Source organism: Calliopsis andreniformis, chromosome 2 (assembly GCF_051401765.1).
Source record: "Calliopsis andreniformis isolate RMS-2024a chromosome 2, iyCalAndr_principal, whole genome shotgun sequence".
In the NCBI taxonomy this organism is placed as follows: domain Eukaryota; kingdom Metazoa; phylum Arthropoda; class Insecta; order Hymenoptera; family Andrenidae; genus Calliopsis; species Calliopsis andreniformis.
In genome coordinates this window covers 4,458,768-4,484,650 of record NC_135063.1, presented here as the reverse complement: position 1 = coordinate 4,484,650, position 25,883 = coordinate 4,458,768, and the positions used below count along the sequence as shown (strand labels likewise).

Sequence of the window (25,883 nt, the reverse complement as noted above, 5' to 3'; positions counted from 1 at the left end):
AGAATAATTTTGCCGAGTGTTGTTTCCGCAAGAATTCAGGATGAGGAAGTCGTCACAGGGTGCACGGTCGAGTGGATAGGAGATTGAAGTCTGATTTGCACTGAAAGGATTATGAATTAATCTCCATTGTTGAAATGCTACGTTGAGGAAGTTATTAGAATAGCTTTCGTGAACGAAATACGAATACGGTTACCGCACGCCATGCTGTCTGGAGATTGAATTCGATAGTGCAATTGCTGGAAGAATTAACTGTTATCGTTTTGGTGGAGCGACCTGAATGGAGACAGTCACGACATAATGTTATTACCTATTACAAATTAAATGCTGGTTGACATAAAAAACGGATGCAACGAGCAAATTGAAAGCAAATGGGACCGAACATTAGCGTGCTACTGTCTCGGAGTATAATTACAGTAGTCAAGATTATATTTCTTATTGATACAGGTATCTCAAGTCTTATGGTCTTGTATTCTACCAAATAGTTTAAAAGTTTTAGAGCTATGAGACTTTAATAACAGATTAAATACAGTTTCATACAGGCAGCCCACTAAAATATAAAAATTTTCAATAAATATTCTAAATAAGACTTAAAGGAAGTTTCACCCCCTGAATCTCACTCTATAGCTTCGAATAAAAATTTAACAGAAACAGTGGAAAATGCTGTGGGAAACGTTCCCTGCCTTGATGAGGGGCTCGTCACTGGTGATACGGCGATTCGATTGTCCGTGAAAGAGTCATTCAATTAACCGCATGGCAGGGATGACGAGTCGCGAAACGGCGAGGAGCGAACAAGGGATCTAACGAAACGACGACGTGTTGCCTTCCTCCACGGCTCATCGACGATATTAAAGACTGTGATTTTATAGTCACGCGAGTGTCACGAGCAGAAGAGTCGTAACCTTTGTGTTCGTTCGATGACAATCGTCGCTTGAAGTCTGACGAAACGTAGTTTCCACGTCGATATGCAACGCGGATACACCATGAAAGCGTACAATGCGCCATTAGACCGTAAAATCTTCTCGACGTTGATAAACAATTTTGTAGCCTCTGCTCAATTGTTCATGCCGTGAGAAAACATCGTAATTATAGCGATTCTTTGATTGGACTTCTTCATACCATTCATTTGGAGCAATATTGTTTGGGTATTGACTCAGAATTATGGTTATCATACTGGTACTATGCATTGGGTGATGACCATCGCTAGGCTTCTAATTTGAGATGATTGACACTTTAGGAATGTTAAGTAGGGAGCTATTACTAAGAATATATGAGTTTTTAGAAGGTATTTGACAACAGGTGTCAAAAATTTGAAGAGGTGATTGAAGAGGTGTGTCAAAATAGAATGAAAATTACATTTGAGGCTTTATTTGAGAATTAATTGTCGCAAAAGCGTCTAAAATACGCGTGAAATCTGTCTGATCGTGGGCTTACTCTACTGCCGGCGTGCATTAGTCAGGTCAGACAGAGCGAAGTCAGTAGAATAAGCCCTGAGTCGGACACATTTCACACGAATTGTAGGTGTTTTCTCAACCATTAGTAACTCGGAAACTCAGCCTGAAACAGAATTTTATTATTCTTCATTTAAATCTTATTTTAACATGTAGAATCATCCCTTAAATTGTCTGACATCTGTTATCGAACACTATGTATATCCTGTGTTAGACAGTGTTAAGAAGTTTAGAAAAACCTATGCTCAAACACATCTTTTGCTCACGTCATACTTGTCTTTTTATCGAATCACTTTATACTTCAGCAATATTTTTTCCACGTTCTCTGAAATTATACACTCAATCCTGTTATAACACGATACTCTGAAAACACGATAGGTATTTTTATAACACGGTTTCCATATAACACGACTTCATAAATTTAGACACCTCTCGTATAACACGGTTTCCATATAACACGCTTAATAAACTTTCCATATAATACGGAACGAATCAACCATGTTATAGTAAGGTTGACGCTATTCCTCCAGTTCCTCGTTCTACAGCAGTTCACTACACCCTTCGTTCACCACAAAAATACTGACTCAATACAAAGAAAAAATATACAATAACGACTCAAATAAAATCCTGATCAACGAACAAGAGACAAAATACTTTACACATGACGTGAAAACGGATTCGTCAGAAAGGAATCAACGCAACGAGTTCCAAAGTCTGCTCGGACATCCTAGCCAGGCCGCGTAGCTTTCATTCACAGTGGGGCAGCAATGGCGAGTCGATGTCGGCAGTTCGATTATCCCCGCGTTGGTAGCGAGCGTTATCACGCATGCCCGTGTGGCGCGACGGTCACAGAGCCCTGGCAGCAAGTTGGCACCGTACAGACGGCAGATATTTTGACAGTACGCCGCCCTGCATTCTCGGCTATCAGACAGCCACGTCGCGACCTCTCATCCGTCCTGTCCTTCAAACCTAACCGTCCTTCAAGAATCGCGACTGTCCATTAGGAGACAAGAGCAGCAGCGCCCCTTTCGTAACCGGGTCAGTCGATAGACCCAGAGCTCGAGTAGTGTACGAAGTGTTAGTGCGCGAATCGAGTGGCTTTTGCAACATTGGAGGGTGAGCGGAGGCGGTCGGGCCACTAGGTGGATCACGAGGATTTACGTCCTGCCGACGAGCTCGCTGCGCGTCACGAAATTCGCCTTCGGGAAGGTGTCACGCGAGTTGTCGGTGCAGGACGCGCCAGAGTGCTCGTCGACTCGTTCGCGATAAGCAGTGAAGTGTAGGAGTGCGTGGTGTGACCCAGCCACTGCACCTGGCAGCAGTTCGGCGTGTTCTCGTCCGCCAGGTACGATTCGCGTGCAGCACAGGCTCGTGCGAGTTTTTGCGGGAAATCGATGAAGCGTGAAAGGGACGAAGAATAGGGCAGATGAAAGATATTATATGGAGCAAGAAGTCACCCTCGCGCGAAAATGATCCTTTTAACGTAGAATCTTCCCTGCATCGTCCGTCCGTTGAACGAAGGCAGCGGGAACGAAGGAGGACAAGAAGCGAAGAGGCAAAAAGGATGAAGAGGAGGTGGATGGGGTAGAGGAGAGAAAAAGGGAAAAATCACCCGGAAGGCCTTGGCGAGCGAATATCTTCGCGAGCGACTTCTCGAAGGATCCCCGCTGCTCGCGTGCATCCCGAGTGGGCGGATGCTGCTGTCCATACCAAGGACACGTATCCTCGGGCGCGAGACCGGAGAACAATGAGGATTTCAGCGTGGAGGCTCGCGAGGATGCCGTGTCGGGAATGCAAGCTCCATAGCGTCTCGTGTCGGTCGTGTTCTTCGTCGTGCTCGTGGTCGTCGTCGTCGTCGCCGTCGTCGTTCACGTTGAAACGCGTCAACGAAACCTAGCCCGGCCATCGCGAGCGGAGACGAGCCGTGCACCGTGGGAATAAATCGACCGGCCCGGTGACACGGGAGAACGAAAGGAGCCGCGCACAGGACGAGCAGGACGATAAAAGAGAGGCTAACGAGCCCTAGCAGAATGAGTCACTTCGATTGGAAGCTGCTGCGCCGGAAGAAGGTACACACCGTGTCCTTTCAACGAACACACTTTCCGTGCTCCTATTCCGTGCTCCTGACCCCTCGCATGCACCGTCACCGTTACTCGACTTATTGACCCGGGGAAAATTAGCGCGGGGGTGGACCTAACGTAGCGTCCTGTGCATAGAACGCCACGACTCGCATAGGAGGCACAGGTAAATGGACGCTGCTGCTAATAAAAGCGTCCCCAATCGGTGCCATCCATTTGTCAGTGCTCGAGACTGGCTCACGCAACGCTCTTCGTTCTTTTTTTCTCTTCGAGTGATGGACGTGCACGCGGCACATGGGACGACTTCGATGCAATTTCCGTGGATGGCTTTTTGGTCGGCTGTCACCTACAGCGATCGTGTCGTGACTCGCTTTTTGGTAGTTTGGATGGAGGGGTGGAGGGTTCTGTTTGTCTCGTTAGGATTGTACTAGGGAGCACTATGGTAATTGCCTTTTAGCAAGTGCTCCAGAATTTCGTTTTTCTGTTAGCGTGTTTGCGTTTACCTTCAAACTGGGACAATGACGCTGAAGGGTTACATCGTTACGAGGGTTTGAAAAAGTGAACTTTTTGCGATCGCCCTTGAGTACGCCAGGAGGGATCGCGTTGAGAGATGACCCAGTTCTTGGAGTAATCGGTTACTAGAAAGTTCGTTCTAATAATTCTGCGATATAATTGCAAATCTTGTGAGGATTGTTTGCTCACGGCCTTCCGTAGTTCGTGTTGCTTCACTCGCTTTCGAATTTTGCTAGATTATTTGTATGTATGTAATCCTTCCTCGTGTACCTATCTTGTTCGCCTGCCGGTGTTGACTTTCATGCAGCAGTTACAGGTTGTAAAATCATGCTGAGACAGCCAGGGATAATGGGAATTTCGAGTTGCATAGAAGCAACGATCATGCAACAGAGAACACAGGGACGATGGCGTGCGCGTCCTCTCTTTGTGCTTTCTCCGTCGACGATCGGTCGATACTCGACGTTCGAGCGCGCCAGAAAAACCTCGCGATCGCGAGCGGGTCTTGGTTAATTAATAATCGAATCGCTGGGAGACATGGCGCTGCTCGTTTCAGCCTTTCGACATAAATCTAATATGCCTTGTCTCTCACCGTGTTCTACCCTCCCCTTTCTTCTCTTCCCTGCTGCTTTCGCAAGTTCGTGGTAGACTGCCGTCGCGTAAAATATGTAACAAACTCATTTCCAATTAACGGCCGATTAAAAGTTGGCTAACTGACGGGGTTGCGTGATCTGCATGATTCGTGAACTAGGCTGGGCTTCCATGTTGTGCATAGAAACTAGGACGCGGATTTCTTTAGTGTAGCTGGACGAATTAGTGAGATAGAGTTTTGCATGGTAGATGTTAAAGTTGTGGTTATAAATTGATAGTGTTTCTTGAGTACTATTTTGTGGTACTGTAATTAATATTTCTGCACCTGTCAGCCAACGTGGCTCAAGTTCTTTGTGGTTATTTTTCAGGAGAAATTTCTGTACTTGTAACGTAACTTAACTAAATTCCTATTACCTTAATAAAATAAAGAGAAAGCAATAAGATCCTGAAAAAATTTAATTTAAAAAAAAATGGATGTGGGTTAGTCTATTATGAGTATATTATAAATGAATTGTAGTATTCCTTGTTATAGATTTGTGGCGATTGTTAAATTTACGGCAAAGAACACAATTTAGAGAACAATTTGTATCCTTCTAGTTCATTTCGGTCTCATCAAAGATGTAACTGAATTTACCATGAAAATCTATAAATCTAAAATCTATAAATCTAAAATCTATAAAATTGTAAATACCACGTCGAAATATATCATCCTAATTCTCACCCCACAGTTCTCTTCGAAAGAAATAAATTTCAGATTTTATTGCACCCCCGAGCAGTTTCCTCTGTTTGACTGAAAACAATGGTGAACCACTTAACAAGCATTCTCCATTTCCCTCTGTGAACCACGATCTTTGTTGAAATTGCCTAACAACGATATCTCTATCTATGGCCAGAGATATATCTCGTCGAACACGTACTCCCAGATTTCGAGTTTATTAGAGTATCCATTGAGTTCGAACACAATAGCGTCGTGTAGGCTGTTAACGTTACCCAACACGGAGGTTCATCCATCTTTTGAGTCGAAACGAGCCTGCGAAACGAAATTACGAGGCTGGCCGCGTAATTATACCAATCATTCTGCTCTCTCAAATTTGCCTGGGCCGTGCTTGCTGCGGAACGCTTGCGATTCATCTCGATGAAACACGATTATTGTGCGGTTGCTCATTGTGAGCGGCTGGCGCACGTGCGCGATCGGCGGCGCTCAAAGACACCTCGCGTAACCGTATTCGAGTTGGGAGCTGCGTCAGGAGCTTGTTGGAAGCGCAAAGGGTTTATCGCTTCGAAAAACGGATGGGAAAAGTTATAGGTGGAGAGATAGAGCGTCGCGTTGCCGCGGCCTGCCTCTAATTATCGCTCCCGCTCTATAACGTACGGCGTATTATGAAACGGCTCTATAAATATCGTGGAAACAGCCCTATTAGCGGCATAATGCGAACTTTCCTGCATAAATTATCGCCGAACGCGGAACGGAGAAAGCCACTTACGGCTTAATTCATTTACCGTTTCTAATTATCCTCGTCGAAAAACGGGCCGATACGCGCGAAAGCTTCGCCCACTGGTCGAAGCTTGTCTTCGTGAGGACGACGATTCTGTTACACGAGCGTGTAATTAGCTGGGATGGTAATGATGAAGAGAAGATGGTAATGATGAGAGGCGTGTGAAAGAGGATTAAATGGGATGGATTTTAGTTTGATTTAAGCCTTTCCTTAAAGCTTTGAGTGAAACTACTATATTGTGAGTAGGACACTTATATTCTTCTGCGATTTATCGGAACAAAGCACCACAACCCACTGGGACAAAAGAGAACACTGCTTGAAATTTATTTTGATCTCAACCACTCGAAACTTAATATCTCCTTCAACTATATTCATCTTTCCCGTGACTCCTCAAAGATTATAGTTCGCGATAAAAAGAGGTCACGATCAAGTCAAATTCCATTCGCGTCGAAGTGGGCAGAAAACCGCGCTTGTTTTTACCAGAGCAGTGTATCAATCGCAGCAACGGAATTACATTTCGTCCCATTGTTGTCTGTATCATTGTGTTTTCGATAAAATAGTTGCGCAGAATCGACGCGCGGTTATTACATAAACCGTTGTTCTGTGGTGTACGTGCGATGGTATCGACACGCGGTTTCATGTAATAGAAAGAGTTTTAAAACGTTTCGATATTCAAACCGCGACGAGTCGCGAGATCGTGCTGGGAAACTTGAGCAATGGTCAAATGGAACTAACAGTCTGCCCTCGCGTAGATGTTGAGAAATGTGGAATCGTCGACGTTGGGTTTCCTCTCTATAAAATACCAATTCGAGCTTGATCTTACACCAACTGATCGTTGTAAGTGATATCTTTGACTCGTTTTCTTAAGATTCAGTGACGAGATTCTTTCAAGGAATCTAATCCTCTTGCGTTTGATTTAAATTCATGAAGCTATGGAAACAGAACTCCTTTTCATTGAGTTGAAATTTAATATGGAACATGTTTGAATATCTGAAAATGGAACTTCATCCTTTAAATTTCATTGCTTCTCATATCCAATATCACAAGAAATCAACCGATTGTGAGTAACTCATATAAGAAACAATCCTTATCAAAGTTTCTTTTCCTTTTTCTAGAAAAGTAAAAATATAGAGTTCCAGCATTTTCAAGCCCTGTTCAATAGATTAAAATTTTTCTAACAAAATACTCTTCATATTTCATATGTATTTTTTGTTGGAATTCACTATTTTATGAGTCCTCCTTCAAACCACTAGAATGTGTTCTTATACAAAAAATATCGTAAAATTTGATAACAATTGTTTTTGTTACATGTCCCTCAGTTTTCTTCTTCTGAAATCAGTAACCAGTTCAAAAGTTTTCTTTCCAATATTTCTTTTCGGTCCTTGGAAATTCTTTGAATACTCAATTGAACTTGCATCAGCAAGTGGTGGAAAGGACAATTCACAAGCGAGGAAGGTAACATTTTCCGGCCGTTGCTTCCGTGCTATTCTCGACTCGGTTCACGGCTGGTTCAGCGTGAAGCGTCACGTATTTCTCTGTAAACGGAGGGAATTGATCGCGATTCCGTGTATGCCATGCATCAGCAGCAGTCGAATGGTCGCCTCGTCGCGTGCGAAACAGCGAACAGAATTTTGCAGTCAGCAGCAGGGTATGGCGTTCGCAGCGCACGGGGTTAAAGTAGGCCAACAGCACCAGCAGCCCAGAAGAGAGGAGGGTCGATGCAGTTTCGAATCAATAATCGTGTCTGCAGTTGGCTATTTAAGTTTCGTCGGGACCACTTGCTCCAGGAATAATAGCGAGTCCTGCAGCGGATCTTTGTTAACAATGCTCAGGATGGATCGGAAGTTTACTTTGTTGGTTGACATCGGTTTCTTATAAATGAGAAAACTTAATAAATGTGAGGAGATACAACGTAAGGATCGATTTTATTTTAGAATGAGAATGTGAATTTATTATTTAGGGTTTTGCTTTAAGAAAAGATGATCTCGAGATTTTATAGATTATGAAAGATAAAAGAGTTAAAAAGAATTTATATAATTAGAAATTGAGGATTTACTTTCAACGTGTGAAGGTGTCAGAAACTGAATTGATAAATTCCAGTAAATAAAATGGAAAAAAGTGGTGATACAAAGCTCCCCAATTTGGATTCTGAGAGTCATGCCAAACAAGGGACTGATATTCACTTTTAGAAACGTTATTCGTAGGTACTGAACGCGTGACGGAGTTATTTTAACGAGGATTGAGTATGTGAAAGTTTAACGATTTTCAGGAAAAACGGTACACACGGGCCATTGTTCGCGCAAAGTCAGTGTAAACCCTCTTGATAAATTCAGTGGTTTCACAAGCCTCTGTAAATACCCGCCACGAAAGAGGCAATCCGCTCTAGTGGTAGAGTCAATACATTTTTTACGAGATACGCCCACACCTTTATGCAGACAAATAGCAGTAGCTCGATTATAAGCTTATAAGTCGTATTTCTTTTCACTGCCGTGCGCGTGTTTAATTTCTTTCGTTCTACCGACATAATCGTTCACATTAATTCCCTCTTCATTTCGAAAATTAATGAAGAAAAAAGGTTTCACGCTCTTCGACGCATAAAATTATTCTTCTTTCGTATTCGACAGTTCCTGTTGAAATATTATGTAGTATTATTATGAGTGTTATTTTTCAGACGAGAATTAGTAGATATGAATATTATATTTATTTCGCAAACACAAGTTATATCATAAACGCAGGATTAGATTTAATCCCGTGATTCCAAAAGAATAAAAGCAATTATTATTACCTGTATTGTTATCAAGATTAATATCAGTAATTTTATAGTGGCTTATACACTGGATTACTTTTAATCTTATGGTTTTCAAAAATGACAGAATGCATCATTCAAAAATTAATAGATGATTTTTTACTGCATATTTGTTCAAAGTGCAAGTGTATTCAAGCGTAAGTGCACCTAAGTGCAGGTGTACCAAAGAACATGTAAAATAATTAAGAAACAGGACATCTAATTTAATGATAAGAAATTAAAATGGATGTATGTACCTATAATCGAGTTGCATTATTTTTGTATTTCGCCTATGTATTTCAAAAGTGACGATTCAAAAAGCTGCGGTTTTTTGGAAAAGCCAAAACTACCGAGAAAGGAAGTTTGTTGCTTGTTGAACTTGTTGCAACAAGTGATTGTGTGAACACTATTCAAATAATTTGTACTTATTAAGGATTCTTTGAATAGACTCTACAATCTTAAAGTTTTATAGAGGTTCGGTTATTAAACTGATAAAAAGGTCATAATTTAAAAATATTCACTGTTATTATTATTATTATTAGAAAATAATCAAACAGCCCACTTTGTACATGAAGATATAGACACAAACAAATGTAATGTTACATAAAAGTCAACCTATACACTTGTAGTGTCTGTATATCCAATTTATTAGATACATAACAATTTCTGGTGATTATCAAGAACTAGACGCAACTAACTTTTAAACGAATATAACAATAATTTGAAAATATCTATGCTATCAGCTTGCTTATTAAAAAAATCGCCTTTTCTGAGTTGTATCACTTTTGAAATCCACATATAATATTTGAAAGCTCTCTCAAAGCCCTTGCAAAGCACAGGATATTCAAAAAGCGATTCGATACCGTACAGTATTAAGACGAAGTGCCATCGAGCTGTAGGAAGTTGTTCAGGTCGGTCGCGCCCCCGACTTCTCCGCGGAAGATAGACCGAGCCAGTGGATGCTCCCGACAAGTGATATATCTCGTGATTTTATACCTGCCGCGTCGTCGATAAAGTATCTTATTATAAAGCACAGTGGAGCCAGGTTGCCGACTCTCCCTCGGCCTCGTCCGCCGCGCCGATACGTCTAGAGGCGCACGAGGATCGAGGGCACTGCCTTCTCTCCCTGTCTATCGCATATCCGGGTGGGGCTAAAATCGATTCTGCTCCCCCTGGCCGCCCAACCCCGCAGCTGTAACTCGCGCAGAGTCGCGGTCGCTTCGGGGACTCCAACCCCGGGAGCAAAAAGCTTTTTCTCCCTTAAAGCGCCGCCGCTTTGTGGATCCCACCCCCAACCTCGCCCTCCATCCCCTATTTCTCTTTTCTGTTAGTATCCCCTTCGACCCTCTGGCCTCACCTTGCCCTTGGACTGCACATTTCGACGAGCTAACCTAACTGCCCTTCGCCATTTCTCTATTCCTCTCTCTTTCTGTAATCCTCGAATTCTCTCTGCCTCTCCGTCTTTTATCGAGCCACTGACAAACGCGAGTTCCACCCTGTCAGAATCTCTGTTCACGTGCAGGATGTTTGGGGTCCTGGCCTCCTCGCGTTAATTAGGCACAGGGTTGTTTTGTCTACCTTCCAGCCTCGTTTTTTGTCTTTCACTTCGGTTTCTTTTTAAGTGAGTTTCGCGTTTCGCTCTTTCGACAGTTGTAAGCGGAACGAAGGGGATAATCACGAACTGTTCGAGAGTGCCTTTGTCTTTAGGCGACATCGTGTTTCTGGAATGTCTCTACTTAAGGGGCGGGGTAAAAGTAGTAGGAGGCTCGTAGAATTGAAGCACCTTCCATCGTGGAATTCCGTAGGGCGAATAAATCAGGCGCGTAGCCACGATTTATCCCAGCCCTGTGTATTATGGTGATCACGTACACTCGTTACTACCGTAACGTGCACGACGACCGGTACGTGGTTCGTGAATGAAATTCCGCTTCATCCGCGGCGAGTTATAATGGAAACTTCATTCGACGCCGGCTGGACGCGGGCCAAACCGTTCACCTTTTTTCGTTGGTTGCGATGCGCGAAAACCATGAACAATGGATTAACTCCATCGCACTTGGCAGATTCAATCTTCTTGAGGAGAATTCAAAGCGGTTTACTGCGTGATTGAAATCTAATATAGTTTGCGATATAATAGAGCGTGTAAAGTTCTATAGAGCACAGAGTATAAAGAGTAATTTAGAAAGAATTAATATGAAAAACATGATTAATTTTTTATTGTATAGTTCGTCAATTGTTCCCATTTTTTCCAATTTCTTTCCAATCATTTTTTCCCTCGAGTCATTCTCCGAAGGAATAGAGCTTACGCTGTCTCAGACAAGGAGATTACGATCACCACCGGAACTTGTTCGCACCATTTAAAGAATGATCTTTTAAGGACAACGTTCTCTACGCAATTATGCCTGACTTGCCCTGAACCGCCGTTGATCTGGGGCCTGGAGTAACTCGAGCGTGAAACTTCGTGAAATTCGAGCTTGAATTTCACCGAAGACCATTGACGTCTCTGCAGCCGATCGTCATGAAATAAGGTTATTGAGATATAATCGCGGTCAGGCACAGGCGAGTATAGAGAATCGCTGGTAGACACGGATGATCGCGGGTAACAGGCACGCGAAGGTCCACGTTTCACGTCGGAACATCAGAGAAATTTTCGTCGAAAAAAGAAGCAGGCCGCGCGGGTGGCCCGCCAACCAAAGCGTCGACGAACCGTCTGACTTTCGTTCGACGTTTTGCAAGAACTTTCGTTCTTGCGTTGAGCCCATTCGAGTCTGCGTCTCTGAAACCCCTCTGACGACGTACAGGGTGGAAATTATAAAGCGTTATTAACGAATATCTTCAAAAATATTGATTATACACCAAAATATTTGAGATGAAAGTTATTCAGCGTCGAGGGGTATACTATGTGTTGGGACTTTTATTTTTCCTGGTGAACATGCAAGCTCAATACACTTATTTCAATCACCTTTTCGGCATTTTCCTGCAAGTTTGACCTGTAATGACCTTCTGTAGATAGTTTTCAAATTCGTCTTAAGATAAGCTACAATACTAGCAAAAAATAAAAGTATGGTTCCATTTGAAGAAATGGTCGTGACCTTCACCTTTGTGCATCCTCCGGGAAAAATTAAAGTCCCAACACATGACATTCCCCTCCGTGTTGAATAACTTTCATCTGAAACATTTTTGTGTATAATCAATATTTTTGGAAATACTCGTCTGTAACGCTTTATAATTTCCACCTTGTATATTCAGTGGCCGATTCTCGTTCATCAGAAACTGTTAAAAAATACTTGCGTGTAAATCAGTTTGTCTCAGAATATCGTAGTTCGTGTTTCGTAAGATATGACGGTGTTAGAATATCAGCTTCATGTGTCGAAATCGGTTTGTGGCTCACGATTATCGTTTCGTGATATCGTTTTCACAGTATCGTTTCTGGGTATTTCCATTTAGGCAAACGTGTTATGTATTAATCTGCTGGCAGTCATATAACTCTTGGAGAAAACTGTGAAAGAAATATTAACGTAATCTCATCGAATTTAATATCCTTAAAGATGGATAGAAGGTTTGTGTAGTTGTAACTAGTAGAAGATTAACATAACAACTTTCTAAGTAATGCATTTTATATGATGCAAAAAATTAATCTTCCTTCCGTTTCTATAATTGATTTTCCGTAAGGCACATTTCTGAACACATTTTTCATAAGCAACTTAAGTCGTTTATATCTAATTATACGTCCAGTCGTTTACTGTAGAAAACTTCGAAAAAATGTTAACAAATTCTGCATTATTTTTAAGTAAGTCCTTATTACATTATACAATCGTTCATTAAGACTGGTTACGATTTTTGATGAAGTGATGTTCTGGCGAATATTTCTGAACTATTTATTATTCATACAAGATAAATTCAGACATATTCGCCAGATCATCAGTTCGTCAGAAAACTCATCCACTGTAACCGCAGCCTAAGTCAGAACGCACATTTTCATCGATTCAGTCTACCTAGAAACTGAATTATTCTATAACCTGAGAAATATTTTACGCTATTATTAACGTATTAAAGGAGATAGAAATACACCACTGTTCCTAATCTATCTGCAGTAAAAGTATAAAATAATAGATATTATTACCTACCTACCTGTACCTACGATATGGAACGCGTTCTGGTTTGGATCAGGTTGAGTACTGGAGGAGTTCCTTCGAACCTCGTGATTTACGAACAAGTCGTTCGCGACGTTCTCCTCCGTTTCCTAATGCGATCCATTCCACTTCAACAGCCTCCGAGCGACAGATACAGCACCGACACATAAATTACCGGTGGACCAATTAACATTGTCGTCGAACGAGTGGACGCCTCGCGAACCGGCCCGCGGCGTAGGGGGTGGGCGGCAAGATTAATTGAGACCTTTCCCCCGTGATCGGTGCTATCTGAAAAGCGTTCTCGGTCCACGGGGAATCGGTGCCACGTGTAAACCGCGTAATCGTCGCCAGCTCGTTTTCCCCTCACTTTTTGTTGCTCTCGAAAGTGACTGGGAGTTAAGTGTGCACGTTTCACCCCCTGGGATAGGATCGACTTCAATATCGTTGCCATAATTTCGCGCGGAGCTAGGCGGCGCAGATCGCGGAAAAAGGTTTACGATCGAAAGGAGGATCGCAAACCTGCAAACGTGCGATAATCTGGAAGAGAAATTCAGTAGGAAGCGAGGCAGCTGGTCGCAACAGGCTTGGCTCGTTCCCCCGACGATTTTACACCTTCTCTCGGCCACTATGAGACTGTAACTCAAAGTGCGTTCGAGTTTGGAACCGTAATCGGGCTTGTTATCTAAATCCAATGGGCGATAAAGTTCACCGTTATGGGAGAGCCGCGTTAATCCGTGAAAAGTTTCGCCGTGAACCGCGACTTAGAGGGTATCGTTAAGCAAGCGCGCCACTCATATAATGGCTCTCCAATTATTGCGGTAGCAGAACATGGAAAGATTTTTTTACATTTACTATCGACTGGTCACACGTCCACTCGAACTTATAGAAGGTGTCCAGGTTATCCATAAGCTTTCCCAACGCGTTTAGCAAGTGGTTCTTGGGAAGAAAGTGTCTTTCAGTCTTTTTCACTAAGCTGTTAGAACGTGCTTTTAAAGGTGGGTGCCTTTAGGAACATATTTCGTACACTATTTCATAGATCGATTGTTCGATAAATACAGCGTCGCTTCAGAGGCGACTCGAGAGTCTTAGGGAAAACTAGCGTCGTCACGTCGGCGATCGCTTCAAAGCACAAAGAGTTTATTAAGGCTTGTACTAAACAGTCTGGTACCTTCTATCCTACTTGTTCACTGTGTCGACCAAGCCACGAAAGGGTTAACCATACTCGGCTTCCCAAGACTTCAAAGTCCTCCATGGCTCTCTCGAACATTTCTCTTGCATCCGAGCTCACCTATTCTATTTACCGTGCGTCTGTAACTTCAGGAAATGCTGGTAGCCTAAACGTCACCGGCGACACGTTGGAAAGATGATCTTGGTGTACGCGACACCGCCAGCTTCTCAGCGGCGTTCGTGATTACACGATATTTCATTGTCTCGTCGGGCATTGTTGCGCAATTATGCGCGGCTATACACCCTCTTAGCGAGAGTGCTTGCGTAATCCCGTGTAGCTGGAGTTTACCGGTGTACCCATTTATAAACCCCCGTTGCGACCGAGCATTGACGATCGGTAACTTCTCGTTACCTCGACTGCTGCTGGACTACAACTACTTCTTTAACGGGTTTCTGTGCAGAGTGTCGCGACGTATACAGACGCATCTTAGCTACTGTTTAGACATTGGTACAGAATCGTGAGGATCTGGAAGAGGTGGCTTCACAGGAAACCAAATTTTTTAGGATCTGTTGTTAAATTGTAAATTACTCCTAGATTTTCGAGCTGAAAAATCGTTGAGTCGTAGAATAGTACAAATCCAAAAATCACATTATGAAATATTTCATTTCAACGTGGAGTTCTGCATATTTTACATATCTGGACTTCACAGTCAGTTTTTTCTTAAGAGCCAATTGTTTTCTGTGTGATTCAGTGCACTTTGGCTTTAAGGTCCAGTCATAATTTTGAGGTCATTTGAAAGTGGCTAATTTTAGACTTATACTGTTATTTAACTAATCGATTCTCCTGCGCATTGCGACAAAATCTCGTAACTTGTCGATTTCACGTGTCAAACAATGCATGATTGTTCTCCAGAAATAAGATATGCTGAGTATTGTAATTACGCAAAGGTCGTCGGTACTCTGCGCCGTCTTCATTTGACATCTCAATGAAAGTGTTCTGGTTAGAAGATATAATGGAGGTTTTGAGAAAGGGGAAAGTGATTTAGACTGCGCGCCTCTAGTGACGAGAGCAGCGCACATGCGCGTGTGGGAAGCTGCGTACTTGAACAGAAGGCGCCAACGCGTTTCTCGTTCATCAACAATAAAGGTAGACTAATCTAATAACTCGTCAGGACTTTTATTAGTACGGTTAGTGAGCGATTTCTCGGTCAGAAAGGGTACAGCTTAACGTTCTATTCATTTCTTTCTCACAGAACCCATCGTAGACGTTTAATACTCTTAAGTTATTTTTCGGCGTGACGCGCAACGCGGGAGGAGAAGCGAGGACGACGCTCGAGCGAACTTTCCCTCTTGATGTGTCCGGGGAAGAGGGAACAGGACTAGACACGCGCTTTGAATGAGCTGCTCGCCTCGAAAGATTAGTTTCGACTCGCTCCCACGCCTCATCTCGCTATCGCATCATCGCGGAGATTCAATCTCTCGACGCTTCCAGACTCTTCGAACGATAAAGCCAGCCTGGTCGCAGTGTCGAACCCCGTTCGCCGCGAAAACATGCAAACTCTGTTAGCCAGGCTTATTAAGGAAGAGATATTCGTTCGTCGTTTCCGCGTTTACATTGAATACTCGCCGACGGAGAATTGATGTCCCCGCGGACGAGCCTGCTTATCGACTTAGACGCAGAATCCGCGTAAATTAGGGGAAATATGAACAGAACCACGAGATAGGAGCTGATGCATTTGCGTCGAGACGGTGAACGATGATGACGTTGAATGCTATACCTGCTTCGCAACTTTTTTTTTGCTTCTCGACAAGCTGATAAACTATCCATTTCAGGGCTAAGCATTCCACTTCTTCCTTGGTCTATTCTCAGCTGAATCGATTTATTCACTCTTTCTCTCACAGAAAATTTCGGTTTTGGAATGACTAAAATTTAGGAGCAGAATGTGCACGATAAATAATAATCTGAGATAAAAGAAATAATAAATAAATAATAATAATAAAGGTAGTCTTTCCTTGATCAAGGTTTGGTGACGACCCATGGTCTCGAGTGAATAGGATGTCGCGGATGCAGTGTCCTTAAGTCAACGCCATGTGACTCACGTTCGCAGGATCGCAGGGCATCGTTGTATATTTCAATAAAGCAGGGAAACCAGGAAGTCGGCGTGTATTATGAAATCGGAGATATTACGCGGGGAAGTTGTATTCACGGGGATCTTATGGGCACGGCTGGGGAAGGTGCTGCTGAAGCGTAGCGTAAAATATCATCGTTATGCACCGCTTGAGGTTAATATTAGCCGCGGCGCCGTCCACGATATTTACTATAAGCCTATTGTTTTATGCGGCGCTGAACCCCGTCGGACAGCCGCTGATACAGTTGTACGCCGCACCTCCGCGCTACCTACTGCAAGAACTCTCTTATTGCGAAATGGAACTGAATGACCGTTCGCTCGCCGTTCAACTCCGATCGAAGGAGTTCTTTCATCGTGGACCCCTTGCCGATTTTCCCATCGTAGATCGGGGCGAATTAATCAGGCTGCTACTACTTATTTAGTAGTGTGTACAGTTGGTCAAAAAGTATCTACCTTGCGCTTTAGAACAGATTTGTTTGTAGTAATACAGCCTATGGTGGGTTTTGTATGCTTCTTTTAGAACTATGACAGCTTGAATTGGCAAGTAGTATTTCTAAGTCCATTGTACAGAGTTGGTATTTAAGAAATCGTTATCCAGGGTGTTCAACAATAAGAGTCAGAAATTTGAGAAGGAATTTCTATGTGCTAAAAATTGTGATTCAGGCCTTCTTTTGAAGTTATTGATTCTTAAGAAAACGTCTAAAATACGTGTCAATTTACAAAAAAATATTTACAATTTACGTAAAATGTGTCTGACCTGATTAGTGTATGTAGGCAGTAGAATAAGTCCCAGGTCAGACACATTTTACGTAAATTGTAAATATTTTCACAATAATTAGTAAATCTGAAATAAAATCTCAAACGCAATTTCGTCATTCGTGATTTTCGTTCTATTTTAACATGCAGAATCACTCCTTAAAATTTCTGATATCTGTTGTATCAACATCCTGTATACCAGATTCTAAATCCCGAGTTTCCAATCGGTGTGCTTCGATCTCAAGAGTGTCGCAAAGCATTTTGTAGGAACCGATAATTGGTTTTACTTACAATTATTTTTATAGAAAATTACATTACGAAGATTATCGGCATTTAATTTTAGTGAATATTCAAAGGCAAATATATTGTAACGAATACTTAAAGAATGTTAAAAGACTTTCTCAAAAATATCTTTTCTAAATACAATATTTCTATTCTTTTGTAACTGTTATTAGATTAATTTTAACTAATTCCATAAATTTATTTGCTTCTTGCAGGTGATTCCGGCGGAGCGACGAATGCCAGAAAAAGAAGAGACCTGGACCCTGGCGCCGGACCAAGACCACTGTACCTTCTTCGACGAAGTTCCTGAATCTAAACCCAAGGGATCACAAGACATCGAAAACACAAGGATCATCACAGATGCAGGACCAACTGATACTAATGAAGCAATCGATACAGGTACACTACCTAGGAGCCAAGAAACCAGAAAGAGCAAAACGAAAAAAGTGAAGAGTTACCTCCGAAAATGCAAGGGTGCTTTATCTAAAGGCGACGAGAGCGTTCTCGAGAAGAAACGCCAAGAACACTGTACATCCTGGTATCTAGACGAATCTCAGGCTCCTCAGGGGGACACCTATGTCCCATCAGAGAAACAAACCGAATTTTCGGAAGAAAGGGTAACGAGGATCGAAGATGTCGCGCCTCTAGCATTAGAAGAAATCGAAGACAATGCTACCTATACCTCGACGATTCCCTCGCGGGACGACTGTCGCGAGAACACAGCTGATGACGTCCTCACGAGGTTACTCGACGAAGATCGAGGGAGTGACCTAAGAAGAAGTCGGACGTCCCTGTACGAGGATGCCAGGGATACCATCAACGATAACTGTACAGTCGACGAGAGTTGTGCATCCAGCAAAGTTGAACGCGAGAAGACTGACGCGATTTCCCTAGAGACGCTCACCACCGAAGACACGAACTTGAACAAGTGCGACTCCAACGACACACTCATAGCGGAAGTGGCGGAAACTGTGATCTGTGCGTCGGATAGCCTCTCGCCGGTTGACGTCGAAGAGGGAAAGGAGGAAGCAGCGCGAGAAGACGAGGAGGAGGGAGAAACTCTGCGGGGTCTGTCGGTGCTCGGGGTGAGTAGGCTTTCTGTTTACTTGTTGCATTCGGGGCCAGTTTACGGGCGCTGGGCAAATGCAGGAATTACTCATAACGCAAGGAGATTTTCCCTGATACTGGCCTGATAACATCGATCTCCGCGCTGGCGTCTGAAGCGGTAGCATTGGATTTAACGGTACCACGCTGGCGAAGGCATATAAAAGGAACGTGCTGTGACCATTTGAATACAAACCACAAACGGTTACCGCGCGCTGCGGCAGTAAAGCAAATTGCAACACACACAGAGGTGCTGGCGAGCGCGAGCTGGTACCGCGACGGTGGCTCGGGCCCAGTGGCTCCCTGCTCGGTAATTTATGCCGTCGGACTTAATGCACTTGTACCGATGATTAAAACGTAATTTTCACGGATAGGAAGAAACGTGCGGCACCGTTTCTTCGTTCCTCCCCACCACTTGGCCCATCGTGTTTATAATTTACGACGCCCAGTTTCCCGTCCCGTGTGATTTACACGCGCTGTTGTGTCAGGCCCGCAGTTTAACGTCGAGCACACTGAGCGTTTGCGTTATTAGCACTGGGTCATTATTCTTCGGGGCATCTGGTATGTAAGAAGTATTTAAAATTCTTAATACTGAAATATTTGAAGTTTTAAATAGTTGAGCATCGAAGTATTCGAATATTCAAACTTTCAAAAGAGCTCATTTGCATATTCAATTTGATGAGTTCTATAAATTAGTAAAGTAAATGTCCCAGTAGCATGTCTCGATACCTGAACACTAACATTGATTTTGTCTAATTTTTAACTTTAATTCTAACGTAATTAAAAATAAAAAATAGTATCACAAAATAGTATATTCAACTGGGATTCATAATTCAAATATTAGGACATGTATTTTTACGCTGTTCATTTATTAGAACACTTGATATTTGAAGCTTTCGGGTATTGAGATATTTACCTTAAAGATACGGTGAAAATTGAGTGTTACATTTTCTGAAGCTTTTCTAGCTTTCATTTCGACTTTTATAGCAGAAGTAAAAAAATAAGAAATTTGACAACTAACTCTCACCTATCACTATTCACTAATTTATAAGATACTTTCCCAGTATATACAGGGTGAGTTTTGCAACTGTATCGCTTGAAGTTTCTTTAAACTATTTGTTGCATGTAAAACGTCGTATGTTTTTCTATCTATAGTAAGGGCTGGTATGTCAAATCTTTGAAAAGAGGATAAAATTTGATTTGCTCTAGCATCCGAGCGCAATTTATGCAGTTATTGGTGATACAGTAAACAAAAACGATATCAGCTATCTTTCTTCGTCTCACAAGTGGCGTTAAGCTAAATTTAGTGAGCCGAGGGTTGTATTTATGGCAGTCAAAAGGAATAGTACAACCTGATTTATAACAGACAAGTCTTAGAAATTTGTGTTGGATCGTTTTGAGTTTATTACAGTGGCTTTTATAACACGATGGCCAGATGATGGATCCGCGCTATAAGTATGTACGAAGTACGGAGAAATATAGTAATAATAGAGAATTAACTGAGAGATCGATAGAGGAAAGATAGATAAATCCAAGTGTCTTAAATGTTGAATTAACCTTTTTCTGATAATGTATATTTAAAAAAAAGGTGTAAAAATAATACCAAAATTAGAGATTCTGTTGACTACTGACAAGACAGTATTGTTTGGAATGTGAACATTCTTCTGATTAAATCGGATCACAAGACGCTTGGATATATTAAATTTAAGATTATTTTTATGATACCATTTTTCCAAGCTCGAGGGATCAGTCTGTAGCAGAATAGTGTCATGCAACAAATAATTTACAAGAAAATTTAGGTGATGCAGTTGCAAGACTCACCATGTGTACATAGTGAGAATGTTAAAATTTAGAACTTATCATATTCTGCATACGTAACATCAGAGCATAGTTTACAACGAGAACAGTTAGTAGACCTGAAATCCAAGCACACTTCCAACGAAACAAAAGTCAAACTACAGCCCATGCAAGAGACAGTTGACAACCAGCATCGTATACGCAAGGCCCCCGCAAATGAACGACTGCTTTCTCAGGCCTTTCGCGTCCGAAGGGTTAAAAATCGTCCACGTCGGTGTGGGAAACAAACAGGCGACATGTACGCTCTCTCGAATTTTCCATTTCGGGCCATACCAGTCCCCCGTACTTGAAAGTGAAGTCCAAGAAACTCGGGCGGAGTTAGCGCGCGACACGGGAAAAGGTTGGTGGTTATCGGTGGATTTATAAGGGCCACGTGGCACGGGACACGCGAGGTCGTCCGTGTTTCTTCGATCGTTGTCTCCCGACTGAGATTCGCGTGGGCGTAACGTGGCTGAGATTGCCGTGAATTTGTCTCGTTTATCGATCATGCCTTATCGATGACAGTCCGCGGGGGGAACACGGCCCGTGGGACTCGGGCTGGGCATGGTTTGTACGCAAGGTACCATGGGCAAAGTGACAAACGACATCGGTTACGTTCGGCGTTATGCGACGTCTATGCCGAAAGCCACGGTACACTGTTCAACTTGGGACTGATGTTATTTCACGCTGCAGTGTTCGGCTGAAAAGTATTCCGCGCTACTACTACAAATGTCACTGGTTGAGAGTCGATTCGAGAGTACATAGATTAGAGTAGCTGAAGGATTCCATGAGATGGCTTTCAGCTTTGACGATAGAAGGTTTCTTCACACGCTGTTAGACATGGCGTGAGTGATGTCAGCGGATTCTTGGATAGTGGGAATGAAAGAAGGATTGGGAAATTAAAGTTGTTAGTCGTTAGAAGCGATTTTCGATGTTCCTAGTGCAAGGGTTCGCTTTCCTTTGTTTACTGCACGTACCTCGTAAAGGATGCGTTACAATACGCTTTCTTTGATGTCCAGATAAGGTATTCCAAGCATATTCTAGCGCCACACGGTTCGACTTTTGAAACGTACAGTTCCATAGTCTTTTAATAGCTCTTTGACCTCGACAAGTTTTTACTACTTACAATACTAGTTTCACAATGTATTAAGAATTCCATTTTGGTTTTAGAATAATGGAGATTGATGAATGGTACAAGAAAATGAAAGTAGTAGGGCCCAAGTAGTCCCACGCAGGAAGAAAGACCCTCTCACCCAGATATCTACATAATGTCTCTTCGCGAGTAGAATCGTTCTGTACTGGGCACGACTACCCCGGTCGGCCCAGTTCAGCCTAGGTTCACCGAGGTACTTGTTAGAAAACCCATGCAGTCTGAGGTGTGTATGGGAATCGCAGGTCGTGCTCATTAATTGTATCGGACAGTGATCTATCTGGACCACGGTTGTACTCGCCCAGGAGAGCCCCCACGTGCAATGCATAGATGTGCATCGACGGTGAAACCACTTTGGCGGATTCTCACTACCATAGAAACGTATCTTCAACTTCTGTGCCCTATTCCCTCAATAACTGCAATGTTTTAATTACTGATTTTTCTAGCATAAGCGTAGGAAGAATTGGTGTAAGATAATCAGTGTTATTTTTTATTCCGGTTGGTGACACAAGTCAGTTTTATGCTCATGAATCGGTAATATAATTTAACATGATAAACTAGATACAAGATGATGCAGTGTTTTGCTACAATACTCCTTTTTTTAAATAAGAAATATAAGTCACATCTATTTTCGCTTAGTATGGTAATCTTACTCCAATTTTTCCTGCGTCTAGGTTAGTAGTTATTCTAAATTCACAAAAAAACTACCTGAACACAATACTCCAAAAACATTACATTCTAAGTTTAACGTCTTAAACTTCAGTCATAAGTCTCCTACACTAGTACTAAAAAATAAGCCACTCTTGTCTTCAGAAAAATATAACAAACACATAAAGCAGCATAGCTATAAATAGACATAATGAACCCCGGAAGTGAGGAGGCGCGGCAAAGTTCATTCCACTTGTCCCAGTGGCAGCGTGAAGCATGTTCGCCGCGGACACGCGAGGGCCAGAGTCCCAGAGGCAGCGCTAGACATGTGCATTCGTAGCGACGTCAGAGCGTTCAGTGGGTCGATCGTGGCACGGCACGTACGCGCACAGGGTGGCGTAAATCTGGCGGGTCGACAGTGTCGATCGCCGCTGAAACGATACCCGATCATCAGTCGTGAAAGTGTAGCCAGGGAAAATGATCGGGCAATCCCTGTGTAGCTACGCACCCCTCTCTCTGTCCTCTTTGCCACGGACTCGCGCGCGAGCGCACGCATACCTACGGGGCCCCGTTAGCTCCGCATCGGATTATAGATTAAGCCGCGCCTCTCTGCGCGGAAAACGATAAGCGGAATAAGGCGCGGGATTTATTGTAATTGGCGGTAATGATGGTTTTACGCCGCCGCTGCCACCACCATCGCCATTAAACGACCGAGCTGTACCCCCGCCCCTGCGTTCTTGCGAGAGACCGCGAGCGCACGCACGAGCCAGTGCTCACACGTGCTCGTTACTTCTGCTGTTGGGGGACTAGCAGCAGAGAAGCTGGTTCGAGGAGAGCCACTGAACCAGAGATGGGTAGCCTGAACACTGTTAGCTCATCAGGTTTCTGGCTTTAGAGTCAGATCGTTTCAGCGACCAGGTGACTTTAGTACTGTTATATAATTCGTTATGTGTTTATAATGTCACTTTCAACACTTTGCTTTTCGAGGGGATTTGGAATTTATTTATATGCGCACTTCCTGAAAATGGTCAGTAGCCAATTTTTCCTTAATAAGCAAGGTACTCGACAATAGGTGTCAGAAGTTTTAGCGAGTGTTTCTGCATGCCAAGATAAATTGATAATGGAGAATTGTGAAACCGAAATGTAAAGTTTGTTTTCGAGATATTAATTGCTGGAAAGCTACATTTAGGCAACTTTTAGTTCGACAACCGAGTTGATTAGCCTAAAGTCGATCAAAATTGTTTCAACTTGGTTGAAATTGGGTTTAGACAGAGGACGTTAATTAATTCAGTTGCTCGACCAAAAGTTACCTAATGTTAACGTAGTTTCAAACGATGTGATCGGCAGACTAAAAGTTGCCTATGTAAATGCAGTTAAAGAACATCTAAAGTGCATGTGAAATGTGTCTGAGTAGATATATTCTACTGCCTTCTTCTACTAACAACCTTGTGTCTGTCCTGACATTCCTTACTAATGCACGCCACAAGTAGAATAAGTCCTTAAGTCAGACACGTTTCAAGCGCACTTTAGATGTGTATTTAACAATATTTAACCTTCAACCTTTAACAATCAGTAACTCGAAAATAAAACTTTAAAATCAGTATCGTTATTCTTGATTTTCGTTCGATTTTGACTTGTAGAATCATTCTTAAAAATATCTAACTTCTGTTGTCGAACGTCTTGTACAATATACACTCTCTGACTGGGCCTGAATGTCCACAAGTTTAAAACACGGATTCACTGTGTCTGGTGAGTTTATTAACAGACCTAGACAAAACTTATGTAACTGGAGATTATTTAAAGTGAAAGAATTTTATTTGCTATACTGTTTCGCGCATCTTTAATAAGACCAATGTAAGATATCATGAGTGTAGTTCATTTTCGAAATGTTTTTTTCGTTATAAACTTTCTAGCGGGTACCTCAGTGTGTATCATGATTTTATGTTGAGCGAAGAAACTCTTCTATGTTATCATTTAGGAATGAGGTACTTCGTTCTGTGCCTTTCGTTATAGAATTTTTGAGTCAAATTAACACTGTCATCCACTTTATTCTGATACTCACAGTGTCTTTTAGAGCTAGTTGTCGGTCACTCAATGGTGACTGTGCAAATTCGTCCAAGTCAACCATGAGTACCAACTCTCGTGGAACTCCATTCAAGCGACTAGGACTCGTACGATTCGATAAAATCGACCTCAGGCTCGTGTGACTTGATAAAGGCAACCTCGAACTTGTGGGTCGCGATAGATACAACTTTAGATTCATAAGAGCCGACGCAAATGGCTTTGGGCTCGTGGGAACCGAACATAAACAAGATCTTACTTTTGAAACCTTTGAGATTTAGGTCATACTACTTGGCATAGTCACTGTTTGACCCTCGAGGGGAAATAAAGAGAACTTTGGAGGGTATGAGGCATGTTAAGGGTCTAGCCAAGAGTCGAAAGTGTTATATTTCATGAGTGGTATTAGAAATAACATGTCTGGGAATCCTCAAGTATTAAATTCCTCAGATGATAAAGTACTGAAAAATCAAAGTACTGAGGCATCAAAGTTACCACATTTCAAAATCCTAGGTGCGTTCATCCCATAGGTAGGAATCTAAACCCTCATATATCTGTATCCTCAAATATCAAATTATTCAGATATTTAACTGACTTACTATAGATCTATACCAGAGATCCTAGGAATCCAATCCCACCAAAGTTCGTACAAGTTTCGAGCTCCCATACCTCAGCCATCTCCTTCCTAGTCCTTATATTAGTATTTGCATCTACTTAAAGACAGAGGATATTGAATAAGCCGGTTACGTAGGGTCTCTCGAGCGTCGAATAAAGGGATCGTTTCTTCATTGAACCGTGGCGAGTCTGGTCGATGGTGAGTCGCCGATTGAATCGCGCAAGTCTCCGATCCATTGGAGAGAGACAACCAGGCCAGGATTATTCCGCGTGACTTCCGATCGGAATATAGTTTAGCGGGCCATTCTTTTCTTCTCGGAGACTTTCGCCGCCGCGGCGCAGAAAGCTCGCCGAGCAATTTCTTCCCGATGATCGCGGCCCGAGGCACCGCGATAATAAGGTGTCAACGTTCACGGACCTCGGTCCCGTGTCAGACCATTTCCGGGTTATGCTCGTGCGAACCCAAACAACCGAAGCGGCATTCGTTTCGAGGGGTAATCGCAGCCTCGACGCCGATGTCTCTTCGACAAAGACTCTGGCTGCCCGATCGGTCGAGAACGAGGCTGTAAACTTCACTTTCGCTCATTGTCAGCTAATACTTAACATTTGACATATTTTACGAGCCTTTTTGTTGTTGACAGGTCTAACTCTGTAATTGAAAGAGGAAGTATTTTTATAATAATAGAGTAGGTATACTTATGTTCACATTCACGTTAAATCTATGTTATTTCTATTTTATTTATATTACTTTTATTACTACTATCGCGTGTAAAATATTGGGTTTTGTAAGCGGAATTTCAACAAATTTCAAACACATCAATGTTCATTGAATTCTTTATTGCTCGCTTGTTCGCTTCAAACTAGAATATTGCTCAGTTGTCTGGTTCCCTCATCAACGATAACTCTGCAATATGTTAGAAGACATACAGTATTGCTTTTTTCGCCTATTCGTTTATCAATAAAATAGTATTATATTAATATGAGATTACGATTTCTTGCATATAACCAGCTTAATTAAATACAAAATAAAATAGACTAAAATATGCACAATCCTCTGATCTGATATGGGTACAGTCTTCACTCATTAACAACTGACGTTT

General features: G+C 42.5%; 1 protein-coding gene across 3 annotated transcripts in view; it reads left to right on the top strand.

The window, feature by feature from the left end:
• LOC143183654 (uncharacterized) overlaps positions 1-25,883 on the top strand; it is a 299,903-nt gene that overhangs the window by 19,419 nt on the left and 254,601 nt on the right. For 2 of the 3 annotated variants that reach the window (XM_076385316.1, XM_076385333.1), the window contains exon 2: positions 17,588-18,457. In XM_076385316.1, the coding sequence (XP_076241431.1) occupies positions 17,588-18,457 (870 nt within the window). Of the gene's footprint in view, positions 1-2,767; positions 3,518-17,587; positions 18,458-25,883 lie in introns of those variants that run through there. The other variant, XM_076385323.1, reaches the window with a different exon arrangement.